This window comes from Stegodyphus dumicola, chromosome 3 (assembly GCF_044657685.1).
Source record: "Stegodyphus dumicola isolate Sdum_Otavi_A_Nest chromosome 3, ASM4465768v1".
NCBI classification, from domain to species: Eukaryota; Metazoa; Arthropoda; class Arachnida; order Araneae; family Eresidae; genus Stegodyphus; species Stegodyphus dumicola.
Genome location: NC_140770.1, coordinates 55,828,689 through 55,856,459, shown reverse-complemented (window position 1 = coordinate 55,856,459; position 27,771 = coordinate 55,828,689). Strand labels below are relative to the sequence as shown.

Below are 27,771 nucleotides of genomic sequence, written 5' to 3'. Positions count from 1 at the left end.
CAAATCTGCAATGCAACAATTCCTACTTCTTATCTCAAATCCATGCTCTTTTTCTGCAACTCAGTCTAGAATTTTTTATTTCCGCTTTCATTGTCTTGCAGGATTCGAAAAGTATATTTTAAGTCTAATAAGTGCATTTGCTATGGCATATAAACTGCAGTTTCTTTTATAGGAAATATTATATGTGCAGTGAATGTTCTTGTAAAATAACTATTAAAATTATATGTGAAATATCGACATAGTTGAATGTGTCAGGGTGGTAAAGGAATAAATTATCACCATTGGGTTTCGTGTTTGAAGACTCAGATAATATGAAGCACTTAGGTAAGTGGCAGTTATTTGATTTACATAATGAATGCACGTTGAAGTCGCAATAATATAGAAATGTTTAGTCGCTGGTAAAGCAAAATTCAGAAATGGAAAGATTTCTCAAAATAATCTATTAAGCAGAAAATTTTGAAAAAATTAACTTATTTTATTTTTTAATTTACAATTTATGTGGAATATTGATATATACTGACGCAGAGTGTACCCAAGTAAAACAAGTATGTCATGCAATTATTGCCGAAACAGATAATAAAAGGCACACTGAAACACGTAAAACAAAATTATGGTTATGCCTTTTCGTTTTTTATACATATATATATATATTTATAAATGGTCATATAGCGTATTTCTTCACATATATCACTCTCTAGCCTTTTAGCTCTAGGTTCTGAGAATTTCATAAATATTCGCATAATTTTTCGCTTCCTCTATTATACGTAGTTTTCGCTCTGAGAATTATTCATAACTAGCGCCAGAGCATGTGCAACAGGTGCAGCCGCACCGGGCGGCAAGATTTGTAAAATGCAGGGTGATAGATTCCAGGAGTAGAAGTGATTGCACAGGGCGGCGAGAGGCCTAGCGCTGAAGCTATTTTACTGGAAATTGTATCCTCCTTAATCATTTTTATATTTATTCAGTATATTCTATTTGGATTTGCATTTTTGTATTAGAATTTCATCCGAATCTATTTTGTCTTGCATTTATTATTTTAAATGTATTTTGCGCTGCTTCTTCTTTGACGGATGTGACAGTTTTTCTGACACTTAAGAAATTTTCCAGGCATGTAATTTCCTCTTTTTTTCTGTTATTTACGTTCTAGCTTATTGTATTCTTATCTACGATGATGTGTTCGATCATTCGAAATCCGAGGCTTTCGTTCGCCCTCCTTCTTCTTCGTTTCTCCGATTACCTTCTGCCCACCAGCGGCCGAGCGGTAAAGTTGCTGAACACTGGTAGTTCGGTCCGAGGTTCGAATCCCGCGAACGGGCTGGCTGCATGGGTGTTTTCGTGGTTTTCTCCATGTGTAACGTGTATACGAGCCAGTTTCCCTTAGAAAGTCCTCCACGAAGGCATCCCTCCCTTTAGGCAGATAGCCCTCGAGGCTTTGCTGTAATTAAATAATCTAACTTAACCTAACCGATTACCTTCTTGGGAATTTGGGTCAAGACTAATTCATGTTAGACTTGGTAACAACACCAGAGTTAGACACCAGAGTGCCTGTGCATAGTGCACTGCCCCTTTTGTAACTCAGTTAAAAATTTCGAAATCGATTAAGGCCATAACTTAACTTCTTAAGAAACTAAGAAATCGAATTCTTCCTAATGTAACTTTTTTTTTTCTTTTTCTCCCTAAAGAATTTAGAAGGATTTATGACAGTGCAAGCTAGAAAGCCGCCAAACCGGTGATGGCAAGTGTGAATTTTATGAGCTAGTAGTGATGTAGAATAACTATATACAGGTTTAACGATATGCAAAAATATAATACAATATACAAAAACAATTTATTCGCATATAACTTGGTTACTGAGAACAGACATGGTCTTTTGCTATTGCGTGGAGATGATTATAGTCATAATTATAAATTTGTATTACAGGATTAAATAAATTGCGCTGTCTGGTATGAAAGTGTTTTGCTAAGTAATAAAAATATGCTCTGATATGAACAATTTAAAGTTAATCGTGAATCTTGTTATTTCTAACATATCGGGAATTTGTGATATGTTGTAGAATAAAATTTTGAACAGTCTGTAATTTTTTTCCTGCTGGTCTTGCAGGAGTAAGCCCATACCGGGCAAGCATAACAGAGCACATGAAGCAAAATGGCTTTATAAATGAGTAATTTGTCGATAGATAAAACACTGTTTCGTGCAATTAGAGGGAAGAATTGAGCTTTACGTACACAAAACGTTTTGATAATAGATGTAATGTGTGGGGTTCATGAAAGAGTATTAGTGAGGATCACCCCAAGATAAGGGACTTGCTTAGCCCAGGGCAGGGTAGATCCACAGAACTGTAGGTTTTTCATAATTCTCTTCTTTCTGGTGAAGAGTATAGCAGCTGTTTCGTTAACATTCACTTGGATTTACCATTGTGTCAGTCAGGTCTCCACTACTCGAATATGCTCTTGTAATCGTTGGATTACTGGACTAACAGGTGCACTTTGGCCAAGGATTGCTGTATAAACAGCGTACATTGCTAGTGTAGTGTTGGGTGTGAGAGGAATGTCGTTCACATGTATGTTAAACAGTGTGAGCCCTAATAATGACTCTTGTGTGACTCCAGCAGAAATAGCTCGACGTGTAACTCATTCATGTGTGTTACCCCGGGAGCTTTACAAGGTAACTGAGGTGGACATCAGCTCAGTTGCTGCCAGAAATCGGCTCTGTATACGTCCGAATATATACAAAACCTATATTTCAGTAAGAATACGTAACGTTAATATTGTTACGTATTCTTACTGAAATGTAGGTTTTGTTTTAAGGATATAATAATGTAACAGTTACCAGTAATTATATCCATAATTTTTTTTTCATTCCTCGTGTTCTTATTGTAACCCCTTTCTTCGGAAGTTAAATTACTCATGTAATTTTCTCCTCTGGATTTTCGGACGATAAAATTATCTAAAAGGCATGGAGGTAAGAAAGGAAGGAGTGGCCAAACCGGCATTAGAAGTGAAGCATCGCTCCGAAGCTTCGGTCACCAAATGAGGTGTTTTTTGCCTACATTCAGAAGCTCGCTTGACAGCGCTCTGGTAGTATTTTGACACACGACAGTTCCATACAAATCGAAAGACGGGACACTTCTGCATAAAAGAAAAATTCCTAGTGTGATGGATAACAGCTATTTGTATAGTTTAGTGACATTTACGCAAAAATCACATCTTGGTTATTTTTCGATAACTAACGACAGCGATTTTGATCATGTATTTGTTTTGTAAAATTCTAAGCTGTTGAACTACAAAAATATAGATTTTAGCAAAAATGTTATGCTAAAATCTAAAGGTACGGTGAGAATGAAAAATACCTCACCGTACCTTTAAAATTGTATACATCTTTCGATACCCTTGATATAATATTCGCTACTTTTATTTTATGTTCCAAACGCCAAAATATTTTCAATAAAATAAATTTTTTCACATCCACATATTATTGTACCATGTAGTACTTTTTTAAAATTAGTGTAAATTACTTTACTCGAAAAATATAGTGAATGCACAGAAATTAAAGATTTCCACATGCCGGAAATGAAAAATGGCATTTATGCATATGCTTGCAAAAAGCATGTATTTACATTTAACAAAATACGTAAATATTTATTAAATTACTATTTATAAATGTATTTGAAATGAAAGATTTATTCATTCATAAATAACTGTGAAAAAAATCTAATTATTAAATTATCTAAATTTATAATGATTATAAATATTATCTAAATATATAATAACCTTAACATTGTATTGTAAACATAAATTGACATCCTGTTGACAAATAACATTATAAAACTAGTTAAGCAAAAATTGTTCGTACTGGAAAGCAATCCGTTAAAAGGTATTGTAAAGCAATTTCTATGAGATGCGTATTTAAGAAAGTAATAAAGAAGAGTTTTGGAGTATGTATTGTTGAAATAAAGGGTAAAAAAATCTGATAAGTATAATTAAAAGAATTATTCCCCTTACATTTTATAATAACCCAGTTACAAGTTTTAAATAATATTTAATTAAATAATAATTTATTCTCTTTCAGAAATATTCAGAGAAAGTTAAGTACTATTTAAAGTATTTCGCTATTAAAATAAAAGGTGCTCTAATTTGAAATGGACCGAATAGAGCATTAATTATAAATTGAGTTATATTTTTCGATTTAAAAGATGCCTCAGAAGCTAAAAAATCATGTCATATTTGAGAAAGTATTTTAGGAAGAAGCTCTATAAATAGAAAAGAAATAATGCATAATTTTAATATTAATAATACAATAAACTTTGATCTTAATTTTTGTAATCATTAACCGAATAAAATCGAATTGCCTTAAAATTTCTTTTTAATTTAACGAAAACTTATGAAAATACCATTCTGAGCAAACTGTTCTGTGAAAAGTATAGCATTTAATTGCGTTCAGAATGAAATGTTGTTTAAAAATGTATTCTTTTCATATACTTAGGACTCTGAAGTATTGTAGAAAAAGAAAATATATACATTTATATGCATATTTACGCCGCAATTACAAAATACTTACATCCGATCGTTAATGTTTACATTAAAGGAGAAAAGCCTTCGAAATCGTTTATTCCTCAAATGCGGTAAAACGGAAATCATACCACAAATGAAGCTATGAGTATCCATTAATTTTAAATAATTAGATGATACCGATATACATTGAAGAAAGCAAAACTCATTCAGCTTTAGTATGTCATTAAAGCTGTAGAAACTGTGAAATGACTGATTCAGAAAAATCTATCAGAAATTTTTATCTCATTGCATAAATCCTTAAAATACTGATAAGATTATTTGGTAAGTAAGCAGCAAATTTACAACCTGCTAAACCACACCAAAAGTAAATTTTCGAATAAACTTCGATTTCTTGAGAAGTTCATTGCAATAGTAGAGCAGCTGCTCGACTTGTGTGCTTGAAAACCAAATGGATCCCACTACTAAATGAAATGACACACCAGGCCGTAACTCCATTTTATTTGGCTGTGTGACTGGTGAGATTCAAGTCACTATCCCAACGATGTTCCCGTACATCTCCAGACACGTCTTCTTTGGTTATCGTTGTTTCAAACTCAACGGGACTGACTGCTACTCCAATGAATGAGATATCAGATCGAGTGAAACCTGCACCACTGCAGTGCACTTACTGATGCCCACCGGTGAGGCAACAAATCGTTGTGAGATCAGAACTCGTTCTCTGAATCGCCTTTCGATGGTTCTTGCAGCCCCTGGTGTCCTGTTTACATTTTTAATAATGGCATTTGTATTTTTAATAATGGCAAGTGTTGCTGAGACAGCCGCTTTGATGATCGCTCTGTTCTCGTCCTTTGTCGTCTTTCCAGATAGATCATGGCTCGAAAGGCGGCATCCTTCCATTTAACAGCCCTGCTTTAGGCCGATTGCATGTCATCTCCTATCTAGTGACATTATACTCATAATGTATGCAAATTCGTCTGAGAGACATTGGTACATTCAAAATGAGCATATGGAATCAAATTCGAATAAACGTTATGCAGAATAGCTTAGAGAATGCAATGCCAATTGTTCCTGATTGCCTGACAAAATACTAAATTACGCTGCAATCAGATTAATCCTTCTTGGTTCAACATTTTTTAAAAAAAATCTTAGAGTGTATTTCATACATTTTGGAAAATTAAAAACAAAAGTATATGTAAGAACAAATGTTGAAGAAGGTTTTTAACTGTCTCCTTTTCTCGATACACTAGTTTAAGGTTTCATTTGTTTTCTTTTGAGTGATTTATGCTTAAACACACGAGGGCTGACTAGCTAATAGGACGGGATTCCTTGGTGCAGAATTTTTAAGAGAAACTGAATCGTATTAACGTTACACATGGATAAACCATGAAAACACTCATACAACTAACCAGTTCACTGGGATCCGAGTTTGTGTCGAAATTACCGAATTTCAGCTGTCTCTCATATTCGGCCACCGTTTTAATGCCAGTAAATGAATAAATACATTAAGTATGCTTTTGATAATTGAAATTTTAATTCATTTTGATTTTTTTTAATCCGGCTTCATTAATTCAACTATAGAATTCATGTCAACTTTCATTAAAATTCTGTTAGATGACGATCTAAAACAATAATTTTCCTATCTAATTATTTTCTATTCTCTATTGAGACCTTAAAAATTCTTCTTATAAGGCTTCAATTTTTATTTCAGCATCACGGCAACGACTGCTAACATTTAGCCAGGCGGAAGAGTTAGAACAGTCAACGGGAGACCATGCTGACCGCCCATCATTCTCCAAAATGGACGAAGAACTTTTGAAAGGTGACGAAGATGCCGTTGGATTTTTTTCTGCTATGTTGACAACAATATCTTTGTTCTCGTACTCGTTGGATATAGCTTCCTCAGCTGTATTATGCTACTGGCTATTCAATACTGGGCGATGGTGGTGGTGGTTAAGTATCGCATCTTTGCTCTGTGCTCTGCTCATTGTTAATATCTTTAGTATGCGTTGGTACATTCACGATGCTCAAGAGGACAAAGCTCACGTTTTAAAAGTATCTACCTCCCACTGGGTTATGAGAGTACTTTTTCACATAGTTCTCTTAGGACCTATCATTAGGTAAGAGTTGGCTTATAATCTTCTCATTCACTATATTTTAAAAGCAAATTTTAGAAACTTTATAACTACAGCTGTTGGAAAAAACAAATAAGAAAATATGTTATTCTTCTCTGCGCTTCAGCATTTTGTACATCGGGTTATCAGTAGCGTGGAAATTACAGCATACCTCTAGCAACGTCTGTTCCGTTGATAGTTGGAATGGAGCAGATCTGAACATTTCGGAAACGAATGCCATGAAATAGTTCTTTGATCTTAGCAATCGAATCATGCTCATTAGGGATTAAATCATAAGTGTACGTTGCATTCTAGAGCGCTTCTCAGCCACGCAGAACAAACAAATTAGCTATACATGTTGCGCTGCATACTATGCAAATTATTTTAGAGAAAATTTTTCTGCTTTTTTTGTACCGATGGTCACAGATTAAGCCCCCAAAATTAACATTAATATTGTTGCGTTTTTTTTATTCTTCTGACACCAGTTGTTACGTTATTTTCTTCCTTCACGTTCGTACGTGGTTCGTAGATTTGGAGTAAATAGCTACGACACTTGATGAAGTATCGAAACACACTTTATTGCCATATTGTCAGGACAGCTCCAAAACACGTTTTACAGTCGTCGATGAACTACTATAAACACGCTGACACGATCAGCGACACAGTCTCCAGGTTATCAGGCTATCACGGTGAAGACAGCTTCACTGCAAAGCACCAGAGTACAACTCCCGACTCTGCTCAGTCGTTCTCGGAACTCCACGTACTCTCGAGACTCTCCACGATACAACTCGCGATGCACTCGACGACACACAGAACACGGCTCCCGACTCTTCGGTTCAGTCGTTCCCGGAGCTCAGCACGCTCTCTCGACGATGCACTAACCGCGATACACTAAGAGACTCCTTCTGTGAACTCGACGACCCACACGGCACTCGCTGCTAGACTGTCATCTAGATCGACTCCGCAGGGATTGACACGCTAGACGAGACACCAACTCGATACTGACTATCTCTCACTCTCACTCGCCCTCTCGACGAGACACACCCTCGATGAGAGACACACATTAACTGACTGCGGACCAGCAGGGTTTATATAGCTTTTGACTGGTGTTCGAGAACATTCTGGGCTAAACCGGTAAGAATTCGTTCCAGAAGGTTCTCCATCCGTCCATGGTATATCGCCAAATGGCTCTAAATGGGCGATTTCTCGCCAAATGCGGCAACCCTGCATTTACTTGCCATTTTATGGCAACCCTATAACTGCTTTGAGGGAAGCTATCTCACCGCGCCTGTACATTTCGTAAGAATATTGCGATTGATGGACTATCTTTGAGATAAGATTGTAAGGTGTTTTCTCTCCGCATGTCTCCGTAGTGGAATTGGAGGAACGTCCGTCTAACAACTGGGAAGTTCTGAGTTTCGAATCTCGGCTAGGGCATCATGTATTTTCTTGTTTTCCACTTCGAGATAAGCCTAATGACTCTACAAGTCATGCGTTAAGATAAACACGATCACCATCCTACATTAGAGCTGCCATATTCTTAGCAGTTCTGGAACTGATTAATTTTTTAATTAAAAGTCGACTCACATTTCAGTTTTGTCTTGTAGAATGTCTCATTCCCCATAACCATTCGGCATACTACAATCTATCCTTTACGCATAGTGCTCCAAATGGATTTGAGCAACATCTTATGGTAATCATTTTTGTATTTTCAATAATTCTGCTGCTCCTCTTTCAAAAGCATTATAACAACACAATTTTTAGATCACCGGCTCACTCAAAATTCAACTTGTCACTCAAAAAATTCACTCAAATTGTTATGGAACATGCATGTCCATATATAGTGAGATCAGTTAACCAAAATGTGGTATAAATGAAAAGCAATAATTTTGTTTCATGACGCGTGTATGACGCATTATAAAAATTCCAACTTATATATAAATTCATTTTTATTAGCTATTCATTGCAATTATTGTTCTTATATAAAGATATGATTTTGCTGTTATTACTATGAAGTTCTGTCTTTATAAAATACTTTGCTTTCTCAATCATACTAAATTCAGTCATTCATTATTTCTGTACACAATGTTAGCTCTAACGCAGTATATATATAATTATATAATACGATAGTATTTGCTATATATATAAACACGGTACTTAGTTATGCTATTATTAATATACGTTTGAAGCTAAATAGGGATATTAGTATATGCGCTTAATATTGCTATGTCCTTTCATTTTTAGCATCTTCAAATAGAATACATTTTCAAAGTCTCATTACAATCATTTATTTACATGCACTTTGCGTAATACATATTAAAAATATTTTCATCTACAAAACAATAACATTAGCGGCCATTTCATTATTAAGAAAATTTTCCGTAGATGCTTGTAAGTGTATAGTGTCTATGAGGCAAAGGGGAACTCAAAATACACGGCTAGTCGAAAGTCCTCTCGAGTGTTTGGTGGTAGGAGAAGGGTGGAAAGCTCTCAAACTGCCCACTCGGGGTCATCTGCATCAAAATTGGGGCGAAGCTTAACAGCTAGAGCGGCGGGACTGCACTTGTATTCCCAATGTTGAATACTCCTTATCTCACCTTACTTATACTTGTACTGTAGATACAACTTGCCACCCTGGTCGGTACGGTGGTTAACGATTCTGACTGCCATATCGCTTGGCCCAGGTTTGAATCTTGAAGAAGGCATGGATTTTTGTAAGTGTGCTTTGTGGGGGCACTTAAAATATTAGCGATCGAAAGTCCTCTTGTTGGGCAATGCTGATGGACGGAAGCTCCAAAGACTTGCTTATTACACCTTCCGCCTTAGAAAAGACATTTATTCTTACATTTATGCTTTTGGAAGCATCAGTTGTTGAACTTTTCAAGGACAGTCTTTTCTCAATATGATTCGTGTACACTATTAATACCAGAACTCAGTTATCTCAGAAAGTCCTCTCAAGTGGTTGATGGTAAAAAAAAAGAGGGGCGGGAGAACCTCGGACCCCCCCCGGGGTGTTCTTTCTCAAAATTGGGGTGGAAAGTTTAACAGTTAGCTAGGTTCAGCAATACCTCAATTACCTGTGGTACTACGGAGGTGCTGGCCTAGCTTCTACCTGTACCTGTACCTGTTGGGATTGGTTTGCATTGTAAATAATCTGTAATAGTATGATAATGCTATGTCCTATGAACATAACTTCTTGCATTGTAAATAATCTGTAATAGTATGATAATGCTATGTCCTATGTGTTGAAGTATGTTGTAACAGTATGTTGCGCTATGTCCTATACGTTGTTAGTGCTATGTCCTATGTTGACTGTAATCAGATCCCCTGTGGAAGGGGCGCTGACAAAACCAACAAGCTCTATAATGAACATAACTTCTTGCACTGTAAATAATCTGTAACAATATGTTAATGCTATGTCCTATGTGTCAAAGTATGTTGTAACAGTATGATGTGCTATGTCTTATTTGTTGTTAGTACTATGTACTATGTATACCGTAATCAGGTCCCCTGTGGAAGGGGCGGTACGCTAGAGAGGTAGTGCATGGGTGCTATACCATTTTTGTCAATGGCGATGGCATGGTGCCCACTGTATTTGTTCCTGACCTGTCCTGTTGGGATTGGTGATAGAAGAAGAGAGGGGGTGGAAGACCCTCGGATCTGTTCCCTTCAGAAATTCTCCATCAAAACTGGGACGGAACTGCCCAGTTACTGTGGCCAAACTACACCTAATAGTAAAATAGACCAATACAGTCAAAAGTCCTTAATTCGGACACCCATAATCCGGAATGATCTATAATCCGAACCTCAAAACAAAAAGCTTTCTGCGCATGCGCTGCGTTGACACATGCGCATAGACGTTTACGCGTGCGCGTAAGACCTTTACGACTGCGCATATGCATGTGCACAAGCGCAGAATACGTTTTCGCGTGCGCATTTTATGTATAACGGACGGCATAAGCTAAAATTATCTAATTATCTATTTCAGTTAATGTTGATGATTGCGTTGTTCCTTAATCTTCGAATTGGATCCGGATTATTATTTTTTGCAGACTGTAAGAGCAATTTTATAAAAGTAAACTTGAACCTTCCATTATGTCAAATAGAATTTCCGATGCTGGAGCTCCCAAAGGATCTACAAAACGAAAGTATGTTTCGATGTCCATCAAACAAAAAGTAGGATTGCTGCAAAAAATGGATAAAGACATGAAGAAGGTGACAGAGAGGTTAGTGAAAACGAAAAAATTTCTATTGACAAGTTAGTCGGTATTCTCGGCACAGCAATTAGGGGACTTGAACAGCGGAACTTCCTATAGTCTTCCTATAACTGAACAAGAAATTATGTCTGTTTATAGAATTAAAGAGAAAGTATTATCACATAAAACGAAGCAACTTAAACGACTTACATTGAAAGAAATGTTTAATAAAGTAAACAAATAAATATTAAGCTTTTTTTTTTGTAAATGTTGATACCCTTTAGATCATAATTGTTCTTTATTTCATAAATTACGGTTTCATATTTTTAATTTTAGAATTTCTGCATGCCATCCTACGAGATTTAAACTGATGATCTATAATCCGGAAAAATTGATAATCCGGAATCGCCGAAGTCCCGACGAGTCCGGATTAACGACTTTTGACTGTAGTAAAATTCTTATGTTTCTCACCTCCACACTTTTACATATATCTCTAGATCCAACGAACATATTGCTATTCCTGGTCTGAGGCTGATGAAAAGTTTTTGTAAAGGCACCGCGGATTGAAAGATATTCCGGGATTTACAGACTTATGCAACCTCAATTTTATGTTAATTAATCCAGATATCTCATTATTTTGACTCATCCATCGGAATGTAAATTAATTAATGTTGCATAATCGCAAGAGCTCTTGAATTTAAATGAACGTTTTTGTTAGCGCTTGCTAACTGTTTCTGTTTACGTCTTTCTACTTCTTGAAATGATTTATCGGCTTTGGAAAGTCGCATTTTCATCAGCCGAATACTTGGAGCTCGAGACAGAGCTTACTTAGGTAAGTGTTAATTTGTATTCTCCGCTGCTTCTCTGTATTTCTCGCAGTTGATTTCTGTTATTGTATCTGTTTTATGTAAACATCAGGTTGATGTGTTAATATGTTTTACTTTAAATCTTGAATCTGAGGTGTATTTACAACAATTAGAAGTTAAGATTGAATGATGAGTCTTCTGACTGCCATTGTTAAACTTACTTCAATTACTTAGTGATGGTGAATAAATAACATGGAATGCCTTTAGACAATAATGTTGGGATTTTCTGGGAAATCGAAGCGGAGAATTACAAACAAATAATGAAGAATCTTGTAACTCATATGAATAGATTGGGTAAGGAATGGACCTGAAAATAATGTCACATATTCTCATTTGAATTTTTTCCCCTCACAATTGTAGTAATGTCAGAAAGAAACACGGGGGAAACGATTTTATCGACTAATTACTGTAACAGAAGAAAGATGCAGAGGAAAGACAAATGCAGCGATGTTAGCCGATATCTATTGGAGCATTAGGAATGAATGATGCGACTCAAGTTAACTAAAAATGGCGAACCAAAATGCGTAGACATTTTCAAATCCTTGAATATTCATAGTGTATTATTCAAATACAGTGGCATAGCTAGGGTTGGGGCAAGGGGGAACATCTGTCCTCGGGCGCAGCATCCAAGGGGCGCCAAATTGATGCTACGAAATTTTTTAATGAAATATTTTCCATTTTTGGCACGCAGAAAGGGGCGCAAATTCTTCATTTGTCCCGGGCGCTGGAAATTCTAGCTACGCCCCTGTTCAAATATTCATTAGTGCTGCGCTATTGTCTGCTTCGTTTCCCTGTTCGGGCCCACCAGCGGCCGAGCGGTAAAGGCGCTGAACACTGGTAGTTCGGTCCGAGGTTCGAATTCCGCGAACGAGATGGCTGCATGGGCGTTTTCGTGGTTTTCCCCATGTGTAACGTGTATACGAGCCAGTTTCCCTTAGAAAATCCTCCACGAAGGCATCCCTCCCCTTAGGCAGATAGCCCTTCTGTGCTTTGCCATAATTAAATACACCAACACCGTTTCCCTGTTCGAGATAATTGCTTTAGTAAAAAAAAAATGCTGACTACTAAGTTTGTTTTATCTTTTAAATAACAGACAGAATATAAAATGCATATTTATATTCAAGAATTAAAATTTAATAACGAAAAGCTTATTTCATTTCTTTTTCAATTATGCCGAGGAGTCAAATTACGAGCAAAACATTGTTTATGAGTGTTAAAATTTAATATATCTTTTGTTGTAACCTTTAAACAAGAGCCTGCCGTAAGTTCATATTTATATTCAGGAAGTGACACTTAGAAAGGAAAAGCTTATTTCATCCCTGTAACCGGGTAGGGGAACTAAACTTACTTCCTCAAATTCATTAAAGATATATTTTTCATTCAATCAGTTCAAATTCTCATTTCACGGCAAGGCAAAAATACTTAAAAACTCAAAACATCATCATTAAAAATTGTAAAATATAGAAAAAACCTAAAACACAAAATACAGTTTAAAACAGTTAAAAAAAAATTTTTTTTTACAGTTAAAATTAGAATTTCTACGCCAAATCAAGTAATTCAGCCAATGGATATGAAGACCAAATTTTCGGTGCACAGAATTAAAAATTTATTTTTGATCCCACTCAGCAAAAAACGCTGAAATTGTTGCACAAACTGACTTAATTCACTATTCTATTAAGAGTTTCAAATGTAAACAAATGGCAGCCTCATTCGACCTAGCGCCACTTTTAAATAGTTGATAATTCTACAACTATTTCATGCAGATTAACTAAAGAAGCTGTCATTTTTGTGAAAATAACGTAATTCTAGAGAAAAATGTCAGAAAAAAGTTGTCCTGTTCAAGACGGTACGTATGCTCATCCTATTTGCTAGCGTTCAATATAAAACATATAGGCTAATTTAATTAGAGTTATTATTCGTCATTATTAGTTTTATATTCCCAGTTTCATATCATATAATTAAAAAAATTCTATCTTAATTCATACTCAAGAATTTATATTAATTATATGCATCTGTTTGTAATTGCATACTCCACTAAAAATTATGGAAATTAAAAATCGATTAAATTATGTAACAATAGCGAATGCACTGCATTAAACTGCCTCTATATCGCATCAGACCTTCTGATGTCAGCTGTCTGATCGGCATTTGTTATTACATCTCTTCCGGTATCTTTTGTCTGCATACCGCATTTAAAAAAAACCCAAAATAATGTCACACACATTAAAAAAAATATGAAACATAAATGTCCCACAAATGTCAATCAATATTAATTTTTTGTGATCACCTTCGATGTCTTTGGATATGTTTATATAAAGTGGTTAAAATTTCTTTTTGAATAAAACTCTAATTGGGAGTTTAGTGTACGAGAATCTCATAGACTCAAAGTTTTTTAAAATCTTTTAATTGTTTCCTAGAGTTAAATAAAATCTCAGATTTTATAATAGGCGCCTATTCGTATTCTGCAGGAAATAATTTTTTCTTACTATGGAATATAACTTTTTTAGTTAACAAAAATGCTCAGTTAATTAATTTTAACTTATTATTATTATTATTTATCTTGTGCAATCATCAGAATGTACTTTGGGGAGGGGAGGGTTTTGACACTTTAAAAAATTTTATAGCAGTTTCCTATGGATGACCTTTCATTTATTTGTTTACCGCATAACATTTAAAAATTCTTTGTTACAGGTATTTAGAATTGTTTTTGTATGGATTGCACAGTTGTGATCGAAATGATCCCAAGCGTTACCAGTATCGTCTCATGTTCTTGCAAGAAGATAGAGATACTTCACTTTTGGCACTGGTTGGCAGCTTTGTAAAATCTGCACCTCAGTTGGTTCTCCATACTTATATTCTAACGCAGAATAAGTTCCCCATCAATTTGCCCACAAGTAAGAACTTAAAAAAAAAAGATTAATTTCACTATTCATGTACAACATTTTACCTTAAATATTGATTATTGTTATATACAACTCGTTTTTCTACGTTGAAATAAACTACTTCTCCCCCCCCCCGGGGGAAAAAAAATCTGAAATGTTTCAGATTTTAAATTACGTCCAAAGGGGCGTTTTTTAACATTTTGTGTGTTACCTTTCTTTATTAAATATCATGTTCCTCGCACTTAAACCATAAGATCCAGTGCAACAGCAATATCGCAAAATAGTTTTAAAACGAGCATATCTTTAGAATTTCCGATACAGAGACTCACGCGCTGGAGATAAAAATGTTTTTTCTGCACAACGTTGCCATTGCTCTCTTTGAAATCCTTGAGTTTGTTAATCAAAAATTCGTCAAAGTTTTAAAAAATAGGAAATCGATCATAAAACAAATTTCAAATTTCAAATTTCAAATTTGGTCTTCCACATGCTCATATTCGTTGGAGGATTACGTTATTCAAAATTCGATGACTCTATGTACCGTTGTTTTATCACAATACGAGAAATAGACATACATTTATGCAGATTTTTCATTATTTAATTTCTTCAAATATAATGCAGGACTCTAACATTTTGTGGCAACAGTTTGAAAAGTGAACCGACATTTATGAGTCCGACGCAAAATGCCAAAACGAAACTAATAGTCCTTCGGGATTCAAATCCCTTTGGACTAAAAAAAAAAAAAAAAACCCACCACCTTCCATCGATCCAAACAAGAGTGTTCCTGTCTTTCATATGAATTCGTAGAGAAATTGTACGTTTATGCGACATAAAAATTTTATAGTCTTGGCTATTGCCTGTTTTTAATTTTATAAATTAAAATTTCGATTAGATTTCAGAGCATATATTTTAATTCTAAAACAATACCCTTAATCTCATTTTAAATTAATAACAATGTTCCTAACAGAGAAATAAATTTAGTATATGAGAACACACAAGCATGAATATCCGAAGCATAAATATTGTAAATCCTAAATATTTGTGAGAAATTGAAATAAGTTATATTGCTACTAATCAAACTTTGAGTTCTTTCGTATTAAACTTCCCTCATTGGCGAATATAGTCACCTTTTAATTTCCGGCGGAAAATGTTTAGTGATTTTCTTTAGAACGACATCGATCATTTCATTTGCAACGTGTCTTTTCCTCCAGCGAAACTCCGCTAGGTAGGATTCGAGGTGTTCCGCGATGTTGTTTATTTCGCCATTTAATACACGCAAAATATAAAACGCCTTGCGTATGTGTGCAATTTCAGGATCGATGGAATTATATTTGTGATTTACTTTACAATGGATATATACCCAGACTGTTCGAGTTCTTCTGCTTTATACCCCTTCCAACAGTCCGGAAAAAATGGTCGTTCCTTCTTTAATGTTCTTTTTAATTTCGTTCATTAGTGTAGTAGCATTACGATCAGGAATCATTACAAGAAATGTTTTACTCGTTTCGTGACAAATGCCCATAAAAATCCACTATGGAGGCAACATTCTTGTATCATTTCTGCCTCGCGTGGACACGCTTTGTCGATCTCCATAATGCATCCAACGCAGCCGACTTTCTCCTTTTCTGCTGCCGCCATTTCAAGAACGCAAATCTCTCGGAGATAATTGTTCCAATCCACTACCTTTTTATCAGCCATTATTAGTTGCTTTGCAGAACTTGGCCGATGTTAGCATCAGCATTATATGAAACATAAAGCTGTCGTGAATGTTATTTGACTTCCTTCGAACTAGTTTTCTACGCGCATTCTAATAAGATTTCGGAATGAGCAGTCGTTACGCTTCCCAAAAAATGCGATCTTCGTTGATGTATAGCTTCGATGAGTGCGAAAGTTCGCATTCTCGATTTTCCCGTAGTAGGCTGTAATTCTACAAATAGCAAACTGCCTCCTTTTCATTTCGAGGTAAGCTCCAGAGACCCGTAAGGTAATGTTCTTTGACTTAAATTCTAAATGAATAGATAACTATGTAATAAAAAGCTGTCTAATCGAATCAAATGCGAACACGAAAATGTTCAGAATAGCATAGGTTGCGATAAGCCGTGAAATATTTGGTGATTAATCGTTGGGGTGCGGTTGAGACTAAAGAACCAAAAATTGTTATTTATTGGTGTTGTTCACAGCAAGAACCTATCTTTCGTAAAAGAAACCTTGTTTTCTTTTGATGCTTGCAAGAGTAAATCACTTAATAAATCAATTGAATAACTACTAGCTAACTCTTCTGACTCAGGTTATTGCCACTGCAATAACTCCAATATATTGTCTAATGAAAACAAGGCCTTGGAATTAAATAGACTCTTTCTCATTATTTGACATTTTGCCTGGAAAAAAAAGAGCAGCTTTTGCACCTGTGATGAATAGAAGGGAAAATGAAAGCTCATTCTGTTACCAGGAAGTTTCATATAGATCAAATTAGATTCCTTCCTGTGGTTCGAACAATCCTATTCCTAGAACACAGGGATAACATATTTTGAAAATAAGCATCAGATTTATTTTCTTTAGCCTGAGTATAATGTGATTTAATATCGAGATAAATAAATTTAAATAGGAAAAAAAGTATTGTCTCTTAAATTTAATTATTAATGTAACATCCAAAATCTTCTATGATTTTGGCTCATCATTTCAAGCAACTTTTGATCCTCTTTCTAAAGAATTCTTTTGATATTTCTGTAAAATATTCATTCATTCCTTTTTCATCTTCCTAATTACTGTGGACTCTTTGCGAACACGGAATGTTGCAGTGGCTTAAACTTGTGTAAAACTGGAAGATGAGTACGTGAACTCTTAGGAGTATGAGTAATTAAGCCCTTGTCAAATTATTCTCTCATTATGTAATTTAACTTTAATCTACTGATGAATCCCTCAAGTCTTTTGGTTGTTAAAGTCTTCTTCGTATTATATAGGATGACAACAAATGTCCGTATTAATAGTTTAGTTATTTTCTAACAGCTCAAAATAACCATGTCTTCTATATCTTATCGCATGCAAAATAAAAGCTGCTTTGGATGCAATTCTGGTTTTTCTGCGAAACCTGCTTTTTTCAGAAAACGTCTTCAGTTTCTCGTCTTTTTTGAATAGCATTAATGTAAAGAATTTTCTTTTTCAATTCTAATCACTAAATTACCTTTAGAAAGGCTCATTTAATTTAAATATAAAATGTAAATGCATATTTCTTTTTTAGTTTTACAGTTGTGAGTTGGGCGTACCAGTGGCCCAGTGTCTAAGTGCGCTGAATGCTGGTAGTTCGACCTGATTTGGATTCGAGCCCAAGCGAAATTCCCCTGGCTGCATGGTTGGTTTCCGTGGGGTTTTCCCGAGTGTAACATTAATACGACCCACTTTCTCACTGAAAGTCCACCACAAAGACATCCCTCCTCCTAGTTCTCGTGGCTTTGCTATATTCAAATACAGGATGATATACAGGATGACTGAAAATTTTGGAGACTGATTTTCATTCGTTACAATCAAACAATGTATAGGAGCCTTGTATTATTTTTTTTCCAAATTTGAATCTTTCACATTGATCTAATGTATTTTTACAGATGATTCATAAACATGAAACAGACTCTTTTGTGACATTCTTTTTAACATTACGGATGCTGTGCTTTTCATTTCCTCGTGTGAAGAGAACTAATTGCTAACAGATTGATTTCAACCATATTCCAGGGCATTGTCCTGAAACAAAACCACCCTTTCGTAAGCAAATTTGGTCTTTTATCCCTCACGCCTGCCGTAAGAGGTGATCTTAACCTCTCCAAATCAGGTATGATATATCGATACCAGATAATTAATGCCAATCTATGCCAATCAGGCATGATATATCGATAAATTTCCCCATTGCATAAACCTAATAACTTGTCGGCTGCAGCAAATCAAACAAGTACATCTGTGCCCAACAAATACAATTGTACAGAGCAGCATATAGTCTAATAAATGAGAGGCCGCAGAGTGAGGAGGATCATAAAAGTCTATCAGAGTACCGAATTAATAATAAAGATCGACCATAGAATCCATTCATATATAAGTTCATTGTATAACTGTGGAAGTACAACACAGTATTTCAAGTTCTTTTCACAGTTTTTTGAACTCCCGCATCGTTCACTAGAGAACACTGGCGAATAACAATTTTAAACGTCGTACCGAAATTGCCGAAAACATTGATCCGCCATCCTCTCAATATGTGCAGCCATAAGGCTGGGGCTATATTTGAGCTAACCGCGCTGGACTGGGAATTCGATTAACCATGGCAACAAAACCATTTCGTCTTTTGTTAAACATGTAAGGTAATACAATAATAGAGTAAGAAGGAAAACATAATCAAAATATATAGATGGACACGATCCGATACAACCGTACCTCGTTTTTGCTCTTCCGCTTCCCTCAAATGTACACAGGACATGTTACAATCTTCACCCCCTCCTATAAACACCCGCTAATTCAATGCGAATAATTATTCGCAATCACCGGTTCCTCGTTCGTAATGTCTCAGAATTTTCCGAAATGCAAACACACACCCTACACTTTAGAATAAATCTCTCGCTGGAATCTCTGCCGCATATCCCGGTCGATGTCCTAGTCTAATATTGATAGCAATCGTCATTGCCAAATACTATAAGGCATTTTCTTCCTTCTTTCTGTATGCCTTCGTGATGTAATTGGAAGCATAAACGACACGTATTCGAGAGGTCCAATCTTCGAGTCCGGCGAGAGTACTATACATTTTTCGCGTTTCCTGTTTTAAAATATCCTAATAACTCTACAAGGTGGCGGCCGAACTAAAAGGCGGTGGATGATAATTCGTCACCGTCAGGATTTGGCAACTAGATCCCTTCATCCCAGGTCGTCCTTTAAAAGGGGCATTATGTAAGGTATTTTCTCCCATCTTTCCGCAAGCCTTCGTGGTGTAATAAGAAGCACACTTGGTGCGTATTCGGAAGGTCGGGATTTCGATTATCCGGATTTCGAGTAAGGGCACTGCACATTTTTCACTCCAAATCCAAATTAAGTAAAATAGTTGAAGAATTTTCTGCTGTTTAATATAAATGTAAACTAAATACGCTTTGTACATTTCGATAGAATATGATACACTTATTTAAACTTCCAGAAGAATATCTTGCTCCTGCAAAAAAGAAATGCTTGAAATTCTGTCGAAATGCATATAATATGGCCAATGTAAAATCAATTTTTTCCTAATTTTAAAATTTATGCATTTGTTTCGTATATGTTATTTCTTATTTCATCATTTGCTAACATATTTTATGACTCACTTGATATACCTTTGATAATGTCGTATGAATTTCATTGCAGCTAGAGCTCAGGCAGTCAACTTAATAGCAGCTCTGATAGAGCTATCCTTGGCCCAGAGTTCGTATCACCGAGCCCTACGAAGATCTATACCTACAAAGCGCAATATAAGTAAATCAGGAGCGACTGTGCAGTTTCTTAGCCACTTATGTGTTATCGCATCAAGAGTACTATCCCTCGCTGTATTCGCCTCTCTATACGCGCACTGGGTTTTTGTATTTTGTGCAATTCACTGGGGTCTGATGACTGCTTGGTTAATTTTTCAAAGAACATCCTTCTGTGCATCCGCATCTGGACAGCCAAGACCTTTGGAAGAACTCATTTTTAACATCGTGATCGGAGTCATATATCTCTTTTGCTTTGTCAACGTTAAAGATGAACCTACAAGGTATGTATATGTTTTATTAAAAAGAAAAGAGGCATTACTTATGTATTTTATACCCACTAAGACTGGGATAGGCATAAAGATTTTCATTTCGAAAGTTTGGTAGAAATAAATGTGAATTGTGTTAGAAGTATATGTGTGTATTAGCTGGACAATCAAATTAAGGAAAAAAAAAGTCATTTGGAGTTATTTTGCCTTTATTACTATGGTATAAGTCTGCGTTTGGAGGTCAATATTGCAGCAATTCTTTCCGGAAGTGACCAATACCAACCTTGTTAAAACCTTAGAGGAATTTTTAACCTCACCTTTCACAAAATTGTAGCTATTTCATTTTATGGCACTGGAGAAGGGAAACCTATCATATCCTAAATAATATATTCATTCCACTTAAATTCATATCACGGAATGTTCATTGAAATCCCGTGTTCATATCGAGGAATGAATATTGAAATGGCAAATAATATGGAAGAATTTCGAGATCACTTTCATACTCTTCAAACCATTCTATCCTCAGTTTTGCAGCGTAAGTTGCTGCATTATCATCCTGATATACGTCAGGCTCATCTTTAAGAATAAATACGCTGAACAATTTGATAGTCTTGGTCCATCGGTAGTCATTGACAGTGATGTGAATGTCAATTAATATTTTCCAAAGAATCCTATAATACTGCGACCCAAATCTCTTCCATGCTTCACATTCCAGGCGTAAAGGAGCTCTCCGCGTGTTAACTCTTCCAGAAAAACAAAGACGACGAAATAAATTAATAAATAAAGACGGCGAAAGGAAATCGAAAGGGACGACGGAATTGAAGAATGAAAAATAGCGGTTTCGTGCTGGATATTACCAGTTTTTCAGTCACTGCTTCATTTTTTTAGATATATAAGCCGGAATGCTGCGGCTCTCGATGCACCAAAAAGACCTGCTATCTCAGTAAGAGATATCCCAATCGGATGATCACAAAGATTTCTTGTTCTTTTTAATTTCGACATATCACCTGTTTATGTCCTACAATTTTTAACTCCTAAAATCATTACCTGTAATACTGCTTAAAATTCAAACTTCATACTCTGCTGTTATTTAAAAAGTGTTATTGATTATATTCAGAATCATTTAGTTTCTCAAGCTAAGCATACACTGTCTCAAAATGTGGAGTACTTTTATTTATTGCATTTGCCAAATATTTCATTTTAATTGTTAAAACCCTATATGTGCAACAATATTCACGTATTTGTAAAAGGAATAAGATCATAAAAATCGATAATAAGCCTACTATTCATTTTTAGTATTAGTTTATACAGCTTAAATATACTTTTAAGATTTTTTATTTATGTTCACAAATATCATGAATGTAATACAATTTCAAATAAATTAGGATTTATACAGATAAATTAATAAAAGCATTAGAACCGATATTTTATATAATATAGTTATAAATATAACAAAGATACCTACTACCTATACCTGATAATTAAATCAAAATTTGATGGTTAACAGTCGAACAGGAAGAATATACATCAAAATTGGAACAAAAATAAATATAATGTAATAATATGATAACAAGCAGTTGAAAATTCTTTGTTCTTTTTCAAGGAGCAACCGAAATTTTTCAACAGAGCCATGTTTGTGAATTATACCTGGATGCAGTGCTTAAATTGCGCCGGAGCCCGGCTCCGGTGCTTCTCAATTTTTAAGATAAATTACAATTCCAGCAGGAGCGCACCGGAGCCCTAAATAAAATGAGCTCCGATACTTCTTTTTATAAAACTGAGCCACAATTTCAATAAAGAAAAAAATTAGAATTCCTAATGTTTTAGTTTAGCAAAAAGCAGACCTTGCAATACTCTATTTCTCTAGAAATACACTCATGAACATGAGACGTTCATTTAATTTACAGTCCCCTCACTTATATGCGGAAACCTTTCCCTTTAAGAAAGGCAATAAATTTTGGGGAGTTTGTTTAGGAACGCGTAAATTTCTCGCAGTGCCATCCTATCTGGCCTATTGCTATCGATAGTTATAGTTATCCTCGCAGGAAGGAAAATTTGTGTTCTTAAATGTGCGTTAAGTGACAGCGAGTACAATAAGAGTGAAATACTGAGATAAACTGCTCAAGCACGTCCTATAATGCATGCTCCTATGCTCAAGCATCGTCTTCCCACAGTATCCACTAATGCAACTAAATGTAACCAGCAACTTCAACATTCATCCTTAGGATTCAGATTCAGGTCACGCATCCGCTTGACGGCTATATCAGCAGAAATCCGCGGTCTTAAATTGAACGTTATCTCTTCATCAAGATTCCCCTCAATTTTTGTTTGCACCCACTCATACTCTCACGCCCTCATTCTCTTTCGCGCTGTTTTTAGCATTATCTGAATTTTTATCAACTATACTTTAAGTATATTTAATTTTTGTGATGATAAAAGAACTTTTCCTTCCTTACGATCAGAGCTTATTGGGCCGATGCTTCTTAGTTTTTGTAATAAATCATAATTCTAGCCGGAGCGCACCGAAGCCCTAAATAAGAAGGCTGCAGCACTTCTTTTATGTAACTGAATAACAATTTCAATAGAAATTTTATCTCGAAAATTTTATTTTGAGCAATAAAATTATATTAAAAATCGCTTATTAAATTTTAATTTATCTCTTTATATTTAATTTAATTTCAATTACTTAATTACTTTAATCTTTAATTATTTAATTATTTCAATAATTAATTAATTATCTAATCATTATCAATTAAATTATAATTAATTAATTTCTTAATAATCGCCAATAAAAATATAATTATTGAAAATATAATATATGATAATTATTGATTAAATAACAATTAATAAACATTAATTAAATAACTATTAATTAATTTGATAAAAATTAACTATTTAATTTTAAAATCATTAATGAGTTTAATAGTCATTTTATTTATTTATTTACTCTTGTTCCTCTTTGCTGACGGTCTTCCATAGGGCTTATACACTTCTAATTTTAGAAATTAAGCCCTGCCTGGATGATTATGGATTCACGAAATAAATCAAATGAAATTGCCAGATAAAGAAATTAATTAATTAAAATAATGAAAGGTTATAAAAATTGTGTATTATACAAATGCAGCATGCAAAAAATTAAGTATAATTTAGTTTTAAAAAGTTTTTTATTCTTTTTAATAAATCATCAAGACTTCTGATGAATCTGCTTCGACGGGACCCAACACAAAAAATATTGCATAAAATTTAAAGATTATAAAATAGGAATTCTCGAAGTAAGAAACCAGATCGATTGATCAAATTGAAAGCAATAAGCAATTAATAGTTTTCAAAAACTGTTATAAATTAAAAGTAATTAAATTTTAAGAATCAGGATTTAAAAGAGGAATTTTAAAAAAAATGCTGAGAATGGTAGGTGATTAACATAAAGAGTGAACTATTTCAACCAGCAAAAAGGGTAAAATTATGAAAAAAAAAGAACTAATTTTGTAAGGTTTATATGTTAGTTAACTCGTTAATATGATTTTAATTTGAACTCTAACGTCTTGTTTTAGTATTCCTCACCAGAATGCAAATCAACTTTTCGAGTATATAAGCTGAGGGTTTTTAAATTAGCGAAAGAAAGTTTGCCAGTTAGAATTTTGCGAGCTATATCTAAAAGTAATTATTCCGGCTTTTTGTATTCTCTTGTTAGCCTATACTTTAAACTTACACTCCGGCAAAACTACCTGAACCACCTTATAACCTATTTATTTGACTGTGTCGTCTTAGACTGTGTTATCAACCTTCGAAATGAATTATCTGTTATTGCTTAACTTATATCGTCACAAGTGATGGTTTGTCTGTAGTACAAATTGTGCCTTTTATGTTCAAAATTCAGATTAAATGAAAAGGTTATTTAAACTTTTTCAAGACTTTGTCATAATATTTCAGTCGTAGCAATAACTCGTTAACTTGTCTAGTATGTTTGCAGTACTTAATTTTAGTTTCCAGATTAATAGCACCCACAAGCGACCGAGCGGTAGTCTCTGAACGCTGGTAGTTCGGTTCGAATTCCGCGAACAGGCTGACCGTATGGGCGTTTTCGTGGTTTTCCGCATATGTAACATGCATACGAGCCAGTTTCTTCTGAAAAGTCCTTCACGAAAGCATCCCTCCCTTCAGGCAAATAGCCCTCGAGTGCTTTGCCGTAATCAAATAAGCCAAAACCTACCAAATTAATAGCAACCTTACAATTTAATAAATTGTAATGAGAATACTTTCGAGTGATTAATGACTAAGAAAAAGTAATACAAGTATTCAGAATCCATGGACATGGGATTCATCAAATTAAATGAACCTAAGAAATGGCAATACTGCTAAAACAACTGCTACCAAACAAAAACAATTAAATTTTTAAAGTCAAAACTTAAGGAAACAAAACTAAGTTATTTTTGTTTAAAATGGGAGATTATAGCCTAAAATGACTTAAAATCATCTCACAAAAATAATTAAAGTAATCTGTTTATTCATCAGTCTAACCCCTACAGGTCGAAATAAGCAGTGTAAAAAATGTTAAATTATAGTGATAAAAACATAAACATATAAATAATCCAATAAATAAAATAATATATAAATAAAAGATAATAAAATACGTAAATTTTGAATGCATGAAAATCGGGTTAAAAACTTTTAAAAAAAATTTTAAGCAGCAAATATGTAATTCAAAATCATTAACTTTAACTCGGCAATAGTCCTTTTGATTCCTCATTTTAATCTGGCTATCTTCCCTATCTGTTCTATATTAATTAGAATAATTTTTCTGGACTGCATCTTTCCAAATGAATTCATTCATGCTTGCTTATGTAATCTACTACGTTACGGATGGTTCTCATCCGATAGCAGAGCTCAAAATTTAAAAAAAGGAACTTAAGTCTTTAAATACTGCTGTTACTATTTGCGCAACCATTTTTTTCAGTTCGCCTTGCTGCTAGCCACAACGACTTCATATATCTCGTTGGTTCGGTAGTATTTTTTAATTTCCCTTGTGGGTTGTTTATGGCATTCGACTATTCGTGCGGGAGGAAAGGCAAATAGTTATAAAGTACGGCATCAAAAGTACTGCGATGAAACAGGTAAAAAGTCTGCGCAAAATTAGCAACTGTATTTAAAGACTCAGTTCCTTTGTTTACATTTTGAACTCTATGACTGGATGACAGCCATCCGCAGTGCAGGAGGATAACATAAGGAAGCATGAACAAATTAATTCGGAAAGACGAAGTCAAAAATTATTATAAACAGTTTGGAATAGAAAAGGGTGACAAGTAAATTAAAATGAAGAATTAAAGAGACTGTTGCCAAATTAAAGTTAATAATTTTGAGTTACATATTTTATATTTTACATACATACATGTACATATATATATATATATATATATATATATATTGTTTCAGAAGAAAATAGTAAAGTTGAATGAAATTTGAATTTAACAAATATTCTTTATTCGTATAAAGCAAATATAAAATTAAAATTTTAAATTTAATTAAGAAATTTTAATTGCAAAGAAATAAAAATAATTATTATTGCTGCAAACTAATTTACATTATCATTTAAATTCTAAGAGCATATGTAAATTAATTGCACTTATCTAAAACCATGAAAAAATATACTGTTTTAAAAAATTTAATTTATTATTCCTAAAATATGCGTAAGTGAGTGATTGTTGAGCAGGCAGGAGACAGACTTATCAAGGGGTTGCATATCATCGCACATTTATCATTTCTCCTGTTTCCAAAATAATCCTTATGACTCTACATATTTTTATAAAAGGCATCTCTGTTGTAGGAAAATAATCCTAGCAAGTTTTACGCTAAAGTTACGTTTAACCAACTATGAAGTAAATTTTCATAAAATGTCTTTGTTAGGAAATAACGAAGAAATTTGTTAGTAAAAAACGTCAGATGGTTTACATGTAATTAACATTATGTTCTATATACCCCGTTTAAAGAAAACGTTTTCCAAATTTTGAATTAAAATAGCTATTAAATTGTATTTATTTCAGTTATGTTTAAATCAATGTCCTCTACACGCTACTACATTGACAATGGAGTTATTCTCAACTCCTGAGAAGGTTAAAATAACATTTTTGTTAACTCTTTAAATTTAACAGATTCTGTTTACAAACAAAACTCCGCCACTTGCGGGTATTTAAAATAACACAAATTCAAATTCAAGTAATATAGTCAGAGACTACTCTCAAAATGATCTACTTCAACTAGTTCAAATAATTTAGCGGCACCTTTTCAACGACGGATAGTAAAATGGCTAAAGCTGGAATAATCAATGGCAGTGCTTACGACAGGAAGCAGCTGCAGATAAGCTTTATCTCTTTAACATTCATAACCCTCAACTTGAATAATTAATCAATTAATTTGCATTCTGATTAGGATTACGAAAAGGAGAAGTTATGTTAAAGGTTTAATTATAATAATTAGTTAACTAATATAAAATACCTTACACAGACTTTCTCAATTACACATCATTTAAAGCTTTAGCTCTGTATAAAAAAATTAATGACAAAAATGTGCAACGACACAAATAGTTTTATCTGGCATTTTAACATTTTCTCCTTTTCTTTCAGGTGGAAATATACAATTTATTATATTATCATTTGGATTGAAAATGTTACTTTGGTTACTCTGTGGTACCTGAGAGCTGATCCAGATCTATGGTTTCGCATTCCTCTCCTTTCCTCTGTTGTCAGCAGCTTAGCAGCTGGTTTGCTACTATTAATTATTTACTACATGTTTCTGCATCCTAACAAATTAGTGACTCCGATAGCTGTGTGAAGAATTTCATCAACCATCTAACCGAAGAATATAATGTCATCAATAATTTAGTGGAGTAAACCATTTGTACCTCCATAAAGAAACCTAGATCTGTGAATAATGTAATAAATAACTTTGTTTTCTCTTCAAGCAGAGAATAACATCGTAAATCACAAACTAAATTACTTTTCGTTCCACAGAAGCGAACGACAGTAAAGTATTTGTGCTATCAACAGCCATATTAATGAATGGTCTACAAAAATATTTTGCAGCAAATGGCTTATTGGATGAACTACACCTAGAATTAAAAATTTTGACAGCAAGTTCGAGTTTAATTGTATACTGGAAAAACTTTATACAGGAACGAGAAAAGCACATGAGAACAAACCAGCTTTCAATCTAAAAAAGCTTTAAAGTGTGGAGAAATTGTGATTGCACGAATTTGCTTTCCTCGAACAGAAGGAAACAACGCACTTCACAGAGAACAGAAATGAGTAATGTCTGATATGATAAACAATGTTAAAAAGCTGATAAGACGATAAGATCAGTGTTGTAATTGTGTATTTTTCAACAAAAAGAAGGTAAGCTAAAATCTGATTCACTTTTATCATCAAAATACTGTAACAAACTGTGTCTTTATTTAAATAAAAAAATCTGATGTGTACGCTA

The 27,771-nt window shown here is 34.2% G+C and overlaps 1 protein-coding gene across 1 annotated transcript; it reads left to right on the top strand.

Moving 5' to 3' along the window:
• The first annotated feature begins 29 nt into the window (after positions 1-29).
• LOC118187261 (XK-related protein 7-like) lies at positions 30-27,771 on the top strand. The gene is made up of 5 exons (XM_035357452.2): positions 30-324; positions 6,221-6,629; positions 14,377-14,579; positions 19,929-20,313; positions 26,916-27,771. The coding sequence occupies exons 1-5, from the start codon at positions 312-314 to the stop codon at positions 27,121-27,123; spliced, it is 1,218 nt and encodes a 405-aa protein (XP_035213343.1). The 5' UTR covers positions 30-311; the 3' UTR covers positions 27,124-27,771.